The sequence below is a fragment of the Lontra canadensis genome, unplaced genomic scaffold (assembly GCF_010015895.1).
Source record: "Lontra canadensis isolate GAN:19392208 unplaced genomic scaffold, GSC_riverotter_1.0 scaffold12, whole genome shotgun sequence".
Classification (NCBI taxonomy): domain Eukaryota; kingdom Metazoa; phylum Chordata; class Mammalia; order Carnivora; family Mustelidae; genus Lontra; species Lontra canadensis.
In genome coordinates this window covers 5,536,739-5,549,259 of record NW_022631006.1, presented here as the reverse complement: position 1 = coordinate 5,549,259, position 12,521 = coordinate 5,536,739, and the positions used below count along the sequence as shown (strand labels likewise).

The 12,521-nt window shown below is 42.0% G+C and overlaps 1 protein-coding gene across 1 annotated transcript in view; it reads right to left on the bottom strand.

Annotated features, from left to right (window-relative positions):
* Positions 1-12,521, bottom strand: part of STXBP6 (syntaxin binding protein 6) — a 50,339-nt gene that overhangs the window by 4,288 nt on the left and 33,530 nt on the right. The window contains exon 4 of the mRNA XM_032856223.1: positions 1,631-1,788. Within this exon, the coding sequence (XP_032712114.1) occupies positions 1,631-1,788 (158 nt within the window). The remainder of the gene's footprint in view (positions 1-1,630; positions 1,789-12,521) is intronic.

Below are 12,521 nucleotides of genomic sequence, written 5' to 3'. Positions count from 1 at the left end.
TTCCTTGGTAACCCAGCTCAGGATCTCATCATTCACCTAAAGTCTGGTTTTAGCAGAATCTTATCAGTGCACTGCTGAATGCTCTATTTTGTATGGCAAGGTTCAAACTGCCTGTACTATTACCCACCCCCCCAAGACTTGAAGATAATTAAAAAATAACTCCCTTTAGCCTTCCCTTCCCCAAATCAACACTTTGAATGTTTCTCCAGACTTCCACTACCGCCCCTCCGCCAATCACAACATTTGCTGTGGTTATAAATGAAGCCAGGGTGGGAATTCTAGTGTTCCCATCTCATCCTTATTTCTGTCTCACAAAGGCTGGAGAAAGAAACTTAAATATGTACCTTATGGAAATCTTAAGTCTGAGATCCCTCTTTCCGTGACATGCGGTGAGCAAGGGTCTGCCCTCGAGCAGGGCCAACTGCGTTTTCAGCCAGATCTGGCCAGGTCTTCTCCAGGGAAGCCCACATGGGCCCTGGAGGCAGGGGTGTGATAAGACCCCAGCAGGACAGAGAGCTGATGACACAAGGAGACAGATCTGGGTAACAGGAGCAGGACAGGAAGGCAGGAAGCATCCCCTCGGGGTTTGGATCCAGAGTTCGCCCTGGGAATGAGCCCCTGGGCGAGGCCAGCTAGCCTCAGCTAGGGGACCTTTCTTGTCACTTTTCAGGTGGTTCTATTCTCGCTTCTTCAGCAGAGCTGGGATTTTCTGTTGAAGTAAGTTAACTTTTTCCCCAAAGGTCACCTGAAAAGCCTATCTGGAAGGCCGGATTGTGATTCGGAGATGCCAACAGTTATCAGCAGGGGTTGTTCCTGGAAACCTAAATTCCAATCCCTAGCCAGACAACTGCCCTCTGACCTGAAGCACAAGATCAGTCGTAAATCCTCTTTATCACCTAACAGGGCCGCTCTTTCTGTTGGTTTGCGACTGCCTCAGAGCTGGCTGCCAATAAAAACTACCCTTTCCCCTGCTGAAAGGCACATTCTTCGGGAGCGTGTGAAAATGCACGTGTGTGCCTGTGGTCACGTGGGAAATGCCATGACCCGGATTCAGAGCATGTAGGAGCCCTGTGGGCAGCTCTGCACGAGTCAGGGCAGGCTTCGAGATCCAAGCCCTCTTGCAGAGGGGCAAGCAGCCCTGAGGTACCCTGGGTGTGGGGGACTAGAACTTGCTTTTTATACAGCGAAGAGATAAGAACACAGGATGCTGGGCTCATGACCGTGACCGGAAAAGGATGGCAAGGAAAAGTACACAATGACAGACCCAAGTCCTTTTTCAAGCATTGGCCACTGGGGGAGGGATATTCGTGGATCTGACTTCTTCCACCCCCATTCTCTTCCCTGAAACTTGAGCCCTAAAATCCTGGGCAGGAACTAAGTATGGTCGGCATTTCCGAAAGATCCAGATCCATTGTCAGAGAGAGACATTAGCAAGGAAAGAAATGAAGAAATGGGTACATGAAGAAATATTTTATGATTCTGGTACTTACTAAGCAGCAGGATGTATTGGGGGGCGGGGAGGGCTTGATTTTATATCTTCCACTATGGGAAATGCACCTAAAAAAGTTTCTTGGAGCCAAAGCTCCCTGAGCTTCCAGAGTGGAGACCTCCGCGCCCCTGTGGGACCCACCTTGTGTGCAGTCTCCGCGAACTGCTGGGCGCTGTTCTTCATGTCTTCCGTCTTCTCTTCTGCTCGGCCTAACCGCTCCCCGCGCTCATTCAAGGCCTGGCTGGCTTTCTGTACGGCGCTGGTCACGCTGTCTGCTGCCGAATGGAGGATGCTGTTTCCTGAAGAAGCATAGCAAGAGCATGAGAGGCTGCTGGGGCTGACCTCTGGCAACAGATCCTGTGAGGGCTGGGCACCTGCAAGGGCAAGGGGGTTCCCTCCAGAGAAGCCTCGGGTACCTAGGAATCCGTCAACATTTCTTGGGAGCTTGTTGAACTGCGCATGTGTAGGAAGAGGACCCACAGCCTGCAGGACTCGGGCAAATGCCGATGGCTCTCTCACATCCCTTTCATTAACGTAGCCCTCACGACCATTCTCCTGCCATTGTGTCTGGTGAGGGTCCAAGGGACATGCTATTTGGATTTAGGACTGGGCTTGCAAAAGCAAATGGAAATCCTGACAAATTTATACAATTAGGCAAGTTCAATGAGATATATTTGGGTCTTACGGACATATCCTCTTCACCTGAGGTTTAAGTGAAATCCCACCAGAAAAGGGGAGCAGAACCTTTTCTGAGAGAATGCTCTGTATTTCTTTTAACTCTTCCCTTCCATTTTACCCTGTCATCCTTAGAAGCATGGCTTCTTATGAGAAGCTGTGAATCGGTCTCAGAGTTCAGAGGAGATGTGCCAGCCCCCAACCTTGAATCTTGAGCCATGGCTTGGTTGGCTGGGCTTTCTTGGCTCTGATCTCCAGTTTATGAAATATGGGGCCTCAAAACTGCACTTAGCCAGGAGGTAGAAAATGGTGACAGAAACCAGCCTTAGAAGGAACTGAGCATTTCCAGATTCACGAGAATATTGAAAACCACCACATTTCAAAGGATTGTGTATCCCTGACATCCCATTTGCCAGGATGGAAATACAGAATTCAACAGTGGATGCATAACCCACTGAGAACAAGCAACTTGCAAAATTACAACCCAAGAAAATTTATAGCTGTATTTTGTTAACATTGAGTGAAAGATAGTTAATAGCATTTTAGGTATTAGCCTTACGTCTTTGAATAAGTTTATTACATCATTTAACTTTGTACTTGAGATGGATGCACCTAGCCATAGACAGCTTTTAATAGAAATGTAATTTCCCTTGGTTTCAGCTTGTAAAGGCTTCTTAATTTCTCCTCTGTGGGACAAGTCTGTGGTTTGTGGAACAGAATCTCAGGCAAAGAAAGTGCCTGGTGCCTACAAAGGACTTGTAAATTGTTTCCCATTTTTCTTCTCTAGGAATAGATTTTAAGGGCTTCTACTATGTGCTAAGGGGAGGAGAATGGGGGTAACTTAGTTGTATTCCTCAGTTGTGTTAAGCACTGCATGAGCCAAGATAAATCAACACAGATTAATAGAAACTAACAGAGATGAGGCTCTGGAGGAACTGGTTGAATATAAGGATTGGAATGGAAGGTCTAGGTCTTAAGAACAGATGGAGGAGGAGGAGAAATCTTGGCCCCACTCTTCTTTCACATCATGTTCATGACTATGATGATAGCCCACGTTAGACCATTCCCTAAGATGTGGATAGCATTTTGCAATCTTAAGCACCTTGACAAATATCTCATTTGACTGTCACACAAGTTCTTCTGAGAAGACTGAGACTAGTTAAGGTTAAGTGGCTTGCGCAAGATCATATCCCTAAGGAAGTGGCATGGGCAGCACTGGAACCTGATTTTCCAATGACTTTTCTTTATTCTGTAGCTTTCTCTTTGCAGGTATGGTGTAGGTTGTGGGAAGCAAGACAAGAAGACAGAATTGTGAGCAGACTAGCGGAGACAGATTTGACAGGTTGTTTCCCAAGGTAATGCCTGACTATTTCTGTCCTTAAGGTATTCCTCTTGGTCAATGAAGAGTTAGTGCCCATGCCGTATTCTAAGTCAAGTGGTCTTGGGAAGAAAGAGGCCAGTGGGATGGAATGGGAAGATGGAAAGGACTGGAAGGGGCAAAGGAGTGGGCGGAACACACTAAAATTTTCTCCCTTTCATGCTTCCTTTCACATACCCACAGCTTAGCCACCAGAGGCTAGGGAAAATATGGGGCAGGGAATCTGCGACTTCACAGCCAGGAATAGCTGTATTAAACGAAGGGATTTTAGAATAAGCTACCATAAAATTAGAAGGGTATGTAACTAGGACTTGTCTTTTCCCATCGAAATTGACCCTCATGTCCTCCAGGTTAGACACCTCTGTGTTTTTGGAATAAGTCAAATTGTTTCTTGTCATGACTTCCTGAATCTTGTACAAGATATCAGGTAACACTGCATCCAGTTTTATAGGATACTGTTTAGCCAATGGGCATTATCACTAAGAGAGAACCAAATGCTGTCTTCAGTATTCAAAGATGACACTGATTACCACAATCAATAGAAAACCTACCTCCAGTTATTTTCAGACATGAGGATGGATTTGAACATATCCCAGGGCCTTGGTAGAAATGACCTCTCTCTCTTGGTTTCAATTCTAATCAATTTCAGGCTCAGTGAATGAAGTCTTATCATCTTTGTCAAGCTTCAGGTCAACTCCACACCCTCCTTCCCCTCAACTCTGTAAGACCTGTCTATATCCTTCGTAGGCACTTACTCAAGGAAATTCATAGGCAACTTTTCTACCTCATTTCTTCACCAGTAGATGATAAATTCCCCAAGGTCACCATTTCATTATATTGGCCATTCCCTAAATCTTGAATCTTCCTCCTCTTTACTCAGGTCTCTTGCTTGCTTACTTCCTTCTCTCTGAGATCTTGCTAAAGCTGCAGTTCCGGGCTTCTATCCTTGGCCCTCTTCTCTCTCTCATCTATAGACTCTCCATAGATCAATTTACTCAACTCCCGGCACGACTGAATTCCATCTTTCACTAGGTTGTGCTGCTAAGGTCTGGACCTGTATGTTTTCTTACTTGACAACTGCAGTGACCCAAGGTCACCTGGAATTCATTATGTCTAAACCTGACCCCTCTGTCTTTTCCCTTCATGCCTGCTTTTCCTTTGGGGTCCCCAGCTCAGTGAACAACCCACACTATCTGCCCAGTTCCTCAATTCAGAAATCTGGTGGTCCAGTCTATATCCTCCCTTTTACCCTGTAGAGCTAAAGCTCTCCTTTTACATAGTTCTCTACTTTGTTCTCTTCAACATCTTCACTGTTTCTGCATTGACCTAGTTCCTCCTGCTCTCAGAGTTCTAGCAATAGCCTTTTGTCTAGCTGTCTCCACACCTTTTTTTTGGGTTCATCTTCCACACTTTCATACTAAACTTTTAAAAAGGTGAATCTGTTACCATCTCCCCACTCAAAAGATAAAATTGAGACTTTTTTTTTTTTTTTTAAATCGAGACTTCTGCCTTGCCTTTCTCTCAGCTCATCTCTTACGCCTTACAAAATTACCTATATTTGTACAGATGTGTCAGGTTTCTTTTACTTATATGCCTTTACATTGTTATCTCTGCCTGGAACCCTGCTTCTCATCTTAGCCTTCCCAAAGTGGCTCCATCAATACCCTTCAAACTCCCTCTTAGGGAACCTTGTCATGTCTAGCTCACCCTATAGCCTGGCTGCTGCTAACACACACATTATCTTGTGTCTATTTCAAATGGTGCACCTACAGGGTGCCTGGGTGGCTCAGTTTTAAGCAACTGACTCTTGATTTTGGCCTAGGTCATGAGCTCGGGGTTATGAGATTGAGTCCCTCACTGGGCTCCATGCTCCGTGGGAAATCTGCTTGAGGTCTCTCCCTCCTTCTCCTTCTGTCCCTCCCCATGCACATACACTCTAAAATAAATAAAAATCTAAAAAAAAAAATCCTATAATGGTGCATTGACTTCATGCATGTAATGTTGTTATCTAGGGTAAACTTCTTGAGGGCAGGGACCATGTCTTTTTCATTTCTGTATTCCTGATCCATGGCACAAAGCAGATCATAAATGTTGGTTGAGAGGTAGGAGGTATGTATCATCCTTTCTATGATTTCTTCATGGCTTGGCAGTGGGTTGGACATATAACTGATGCTGTCACAAGATCTGACAAGTTACTGAAATTCTAAACTTGCCAAGTGACTAAGGGGTTAGTTTGTGTCTAATGGAGTTAACTATCTCGTTTAGCAATTGTGCCAGGAATTCAGTGGAGTTAAATAAAAAACAAAATGTAGGGGTGCCTGGGTGGCACAGCTGGTTAAGTGACAGACTCTTAATTTTGGTTCAGGTCATGATCTCAGGGTTGTGAGACTGGGCCCCATGTCAGGCTCTGTGCTCTGCTTGGAGTCTGCTTCAAATTCTTTCTCCCTCTCCCTTTGCCCCTCCTGCTCGTGCTCTTTCTCTCTCTCTCCCTTAAGTAAATAAATAAATCTTAAAAAACAAAAACAAAACAAAAAAACCCCAAAATGTAAAAAGGGGAATGCATTTGCTATAGTAAAAGGCAAGGGGAGAAGTTGATAAAGAATGTTGTTACTAGCCTTAAAACAAACTGTAAGTTATAAAAATAACCGACATTAAACAGCTTAATAAATAAATCCAATGTAAAAATAACAGTTTCCTGAACACTTGCTATGTTTTAGGCACTTACTAAGCCTGCCTCTCACAACCACCTTACGTGATGGGCATTACACGGTCCCACTTCTATCAATGGGAGCATCAACATCAAGAGAGAGGCTTAGCAATGTGCCAAGGATCACGCAGTAAAGAAATAGCACAGCTAAATTTTGAATCCAGGAAGCCCACCTCTAGAGTCAGTTCTCTTCCTCATTGTGTTAAATGGGTTCTCCATGGGAATTTTCCTATATGAGATTAATGACAAAATCTGTATTAACTGGGTGGAAGAAGACCTCAGGGCAGTAGTTCCTCATTCATCCCTTAAAAATCACAATACAAAACAAAATATCCTCTCATTAGAAGTTAAAAAAACTTACTGTAGAAAATTTAGAATATATGTTACTATAAAAAAGTGATAAAATCTGTAATAGTCAATTGCTTAGAGATAAGAACAATTGATATTTACATTTTATTCTAGTAATTTTTCTGTATATGCTTTTCTAAAACACGGCAGAGACCACACCACATACATTTAGTCCACATTGTATTGTGGACACCACACCATGTCATAAAAAAAATTCTTCAAAAATACTGTTGTATTCTCTAATTTATTTGACTCTTTCCCTGTGAATACTGGGTGTGTTTCCAAAAGTTTTGCTTTTTGAAATGAGGTGGCAGTTACCTTATTGCATTTACACACATACACACATAAAGACACGATCTTTATCCACATCTCTGACAATTCCTAGAAATGAAATTGTTGATTCAAAGAACATACACTTTTTTTGAGGCCCTCGATGCATGAGGAAAATTGCTTCCCTGAAAGATTCACTCAACTTTCAACACCATTCACAGAAGAGCATACTATGTACCAGGCACGGTTATATTGACAAAAATGGCAGAATGACTTTGAGGGAGAGATTTAACTTCTCTGATCTTCAGTTTTCTCATTGGTCAAATGAGGGTCATGCCATCCAGCTGGTGTGGCTGTTGTGGAAATGAAGGCGAAGAGATATGCCAAGTCCTGTAGGTGGTCAGTGGACATGAGCCTCTCCACCTCCCTCAGACCACATCTGCCCTCTAGGAACTTGGGAAAAATGGCACAATCCCACCCAGTTCTATCGCGTGTCTCTCTCTTGTCTATCCTCTTGTGGGGCTAAGTGTCTTGAGGCTTACAGAAGACACTTCTTAGATATCTTTGTATACCTGTGGTGCCTAGCTCAGAGTATTGCTCAGAGAGGCAGCTGAGCACAAACTCACTGTATCAAGGCATGCTTTACTCAAAAGTTGGGGCCCATCATGTTGTGTTGAGTTAAATCTAGAAATAGAATAGTCTCCCAAGGCAGATAGAACAATAATTCTCTCTAAATAGACAGGAAGTGTATTAATACTCAAATGTATTCAAGTAGTCTGAGAAGAGCCTGTCAACCCCAGCAAAGAAAGTCAACCACCTTTTGAATTATAGTCTCTGGAGAGTAGAGACCAGTCTTACTTTATTGTTGTTGCATTTACATCAATTCCACTCAATATGTGCTTTTAAAAAATAGATATATGCTGGCATCTCTCTCTTTTTTTTATGTTGGCATCTTCTATGTGAAGTGATTGAGTAGACTTTAAAAGCTGTAACTTTGAGATAAAGCAGTAACACTGCATTCAGTCATTGTTTGAAAACACAATTAAAATGAATTTCAGTGTACAGGAAAACAAGGGAAAAAAAACAAGTTGTATTGAAAAGCAACAACAGAAGAGAAAGAGGAGGGGAAAGATTTTCAAAAGCATACAGAACACACCAACAGCTCAAATACCAACCTAATTTCCTAGAATTCATGTTGTATCTTGGTAATCAAAATTCCTCATTCAATAGCTAGGAAAGAAGCAACTTCAAGAATTTTCACCAGCTACCTCCTCTACCAAATATCTATATCCATATCTATCTATATTTTTATATCTGTATCTGTAAAGATGATATATATAGATATGTATATTTGAAATGTAAAATACTCATCTTGTTTGGAAAAAAAGCAGGAAAATCACCTAAAAAAACAAGTGATCAATAAATATATAACAATCTATACTCAGTTCCGAGTAAACTTGCTCATCTCAAAGCACTGTTTTATTTATTTATTTATTTATTTATTTTTCTAATATTTATTTATTTGACAGAGAGAGAGAGAGGAGTCACAGTAGGCAAAGAGGCAGGCAGAGAGAGAGGGGGAAGCAGGCTCCCCGCCAAGCGGAGAGCCCGATGCGGGGCTCGATCCCAGGACCCTGAGACCATGACCTGAGCCGAAGGCAGAGGCTTAAACCACTGAGCCACCCAGGTGCCCCTCAAAGCACTGTTTTAAAACTGAATTGTTTGGGGGGTGCCTGGGTGGCTCAGTCAGTTGAGCATCCAACTCCTAGTTTCAGCTCTGGTCATGATCTCAGGATCCTGGGATCAAGCCCCATGTCAGGCTCCCTACTCAGCATGGATTCTGCTTGTCTCCCTTTCTCTCTGCCCCGCCTCCCACTCTCTCTCTAAAATAAAAGTAAATAAAATCTTTTTTTTTTTTATTTTAAAAAGGAATAGTTTTAATAGTTTTGCTTGGACTACTTCTACTCTATAGTCAATTTACCTAGGGAGGAAGAACTGTACAATAATGCACCATGGATCCAAACTAACTTAAAGGAAAACCAATTATAGAAAAAAAATATAACATGGATACAATAAACTCACAAAAATTGTCAGGGAGCTCTATTATATTAAATCTGTTAATAGGCGAGGAACTCTGGTTACCCTCATAGTGTCTGTCCACAGTGTTATAGTAATAATTTATTCACTGAGTAGCTTAAATAGTCCCTATTCTATTCTTGCTATGGTATAACTATTTTTTAGCAAAGTTATTTTCATGACTGGACATAGAGAACACTCAAGTCTGGTCCAGTATTAGTGACATTCAAATGAAGTCTCATGGTCACAATTCTATGGGATTCACCCAAGATGACTTTTCCTTTCCTTTGTTTTGTTTCCAGTCTTCACAGCTCAGGGTCTTTACCACTAGAGGACGTATCAGCAAAAGAAAAGTCACGTGGAAACTAGGTTGCCAGGTCCCTTCTCAGATCTAAAGCCACCTTGAACCACTGAGGGACTCTCCTTCCTGAGAGGAGGGCGCACCTCCATCCCCACTTGCAGTAATTGACCTTACCTGACCGTGATGCTTCCTAGGAGCTTCAGTTTAGGATTGTGACTGGTGCTAAACGGTTTAGAAATGAACATAATTTAAATAATAATGATGATATTAACTTCTCCAAACAGAGTAATTAAATGCAAAGGCCTACCCAGTGAAACAAGTTGGTTCTTAATTCACAGACTCCATTAATTATCTGTGAGCTCGGGTAAATTACGAAGCTCCTTCTCTTTACATTGACTAATCAATACTAACCACACTGCTGCATCTCAATGTTGGGCCACCTTCTAGGATCCCCTAATGGAGATTTTTCCAAAGGTTAAATTTCATTTGTATTTTGTGGAAATGACTAATCAGACAAGTTCTGTTACAAATTCAGGCTACTTTATGTAAAACCTTGCTAAAAGGAAGAGTCCTTAACCCATGCTGGGCAAAGATGCGAGAACCTATCAGTCACTCACAGCAACAGCTACCATTCACTGAATGTCTCCTATGTGTGGGTGCTGTGGTTAACTGTCAAGGTCCTCAACAGAATATTTTCTATTTTACAGCTCAGGGAGGTGGAGTAGCTTACCCAAGATCACCCAGATCTCGACCCCAAAACTTGAAAAAAAAATATTTTAAAGAATTGTATATATATTTCAAGTACACAATATGACAATCTGATATACACAATGAAATGATCACTACAGTCAAGCTAATTAACATATCCACCTCAGATTTTTTTCTTCTTTTTTGGTGAGAGCGCCTGCAATCCACTTTTAGCAAATTTCTAGTATTCAATACAGCATTATTAACTATGGTCATCGTGCTGTGCATTAGCTCTCTAGACTTATCTATCCTATAGAGCTTCACTTTTGTATCCGGGGACCAATATCTCTCTGTTTCCCTCATCTCCCGGCCTGGGCAAGCGAGACACAGAAAGAAACAAACTGCATGAGCTCGCTTATATAGGGAAGCTAAAAAAGTCAAATACGTAGAAGCTGAGAGTTGATCCCAAAGCTTTTGATGACTATGTCAGCATTTCCCAAAGTGGTTCTGTGGTTTAAAAGAATGCACATAGAAAACTCCACTCTATGGTAAAAATGACTTTATGAAGTGCCGATTTAGCTGGTTCCTTTATTGCAGAACTTTGGAAAACCTTTAATATGCTAATGTAAATTGTGAATCAGGAGGAGGTAGGGAGGGAGCAGAAGAGATCTGCCAGCAGAATTTCTGAAAGATACTTATTCACAGGGTCCTTTTGCATAGATTATTTTCATGCAGAATCTGCTTTGGGAAATGCAACGATAAACTATATTGACTCCTAAGTTAAAGGAGGAAAAATAAATCCAGGCTGTCTTCATCAATTCCGTAACAGATAGACAAGTCATGTAATTACGTTAAAAAGGCGTGCTTTATAGAGAGAGCAGAACAGATATAGCACGCTGAATGGCAGTTCCAGAATTATCTTTTGTCTCAAGTTGGTGGCTAATTTCAGGGACCATGAAACTTGTTTGTTGCCTGCAGCTGGATGACAAAGAAAAATGGACTCAGTGCTCAAGAATACTTTGTAAACCCATAAACTCAAAAGCCTACCTGAAGGAGACCTTGGAGTTATCTATTACTGGCATTACTAAAGGAACAAGAATGGATCCTTTTATCAGGTGAATCTCTTCTGTTGGAGATGTAAAGGTCATTTAGTAGAACCCTGGCCTGTGCCCAAATCACAGTCATGACCCATAGCTAAGGACCCAGGAGAAAGCCCAATGCCCTCTCCCTGTCCTTTGGAGTGATGGCTAGAAGCTCACAGTCTCTTCCCAGTGCTTTATTCCAACATTCCCAATGGCAAGAGTCAAATACCTAGGGTTTTATTCAAGTTCCTTTTAGCCCTTAAACTCAAGATATGTAGAGAAATTCACCAGTCCTTTAAATATTCATTCAAACGTGGTCCTTATAGGGATTAAGGAGGGCACTTGCTGTGTGTTGTATGTAAGTGATGAATCACTAAATTCTAACTCCTGAAACTACTCTTACACTATATGTTAACTAACCAGAATTTAAATAAAAACTTGAAACAACGACAAAATAAATTTGGTCCTTATGAACATGCCCTTATAAGAGTTATAGGGCATCAGGGGAATGATTTTAAGAACAAATTCTTTTCGTTCAGTTTTATTCAGAGAATATCAGGCTCTCAGAAAAGTGGCTGGAATGTAACTTCAAAGAGGGAATCCTTGTTCTGAGGTTAAAAAAAAAAACAACCTAAAGTGGCTCTAAATTTGATAAAATGGAGTATGTTCATTCTGTCTTTGCTACCTATGGCAATAAACCAGCTAGGATCTATAGCGGACTGCTTTTGTTAGAGTTGGAAGCCAGTGTCTTTTACTTGGATAACTACAATTTCAAGTCCTGATAGACACAATCTGAAAACCCTCTACAGTGCTACTGGCGAAACGAATTCTTTTCAACATGTGGAATCTGCTGCTTACTTCCTGGGTGACCTTGAACTAATAACTTACCCTCTGTGCTTCAGTCTGTTTCCTTACCTGTCATGGGGGTTGGTCTATTATCTACCTTATAGGGTTGCTGTGAGGAATAAATGAGGTCATGTACAAAGGGGGCACTTAGAACTGTGTCTGGCATGTAGTAGACTGCGAACTTTAACCACTACTGAAGAGAGAAACTTAAGGTATCTGGCACTAAAGGGTCTCTAGCTTGCCTTTCTTCCACTATTCGTCCACCATGAATGTCCTTGAAGGAACAATCTAGCCTACTGTCAGCCATGTACTTCCCAATCACCAAGGACTTCCAGAAAAGTGGCTTCCAGCTAACTGTCCTAACACCGCTCACTTGTTCAATAGCCTACCAAGTCCACTGCCTATTTTAAGTTTCCTCCACTTGGCCACTGCACCACAAGGTGACTGACTACTACTTTTTACAAGCTGCTCTTTCTCTGGGCTTCTATACCAGACTATTTCTTAATGCCCTCCAGCCCCCACACCAATTACTCCCTGTGAGTTGTGTTCCTTGCTTGGATAGGGGTTATGAGGGAAGAAGGTACTAGCTCTGTGGCCTCAGGTAAATTACTTAGTCTCAATGGGCCTATCTTTTCTCATTGGCACAGTGGTGATAAAAAGAG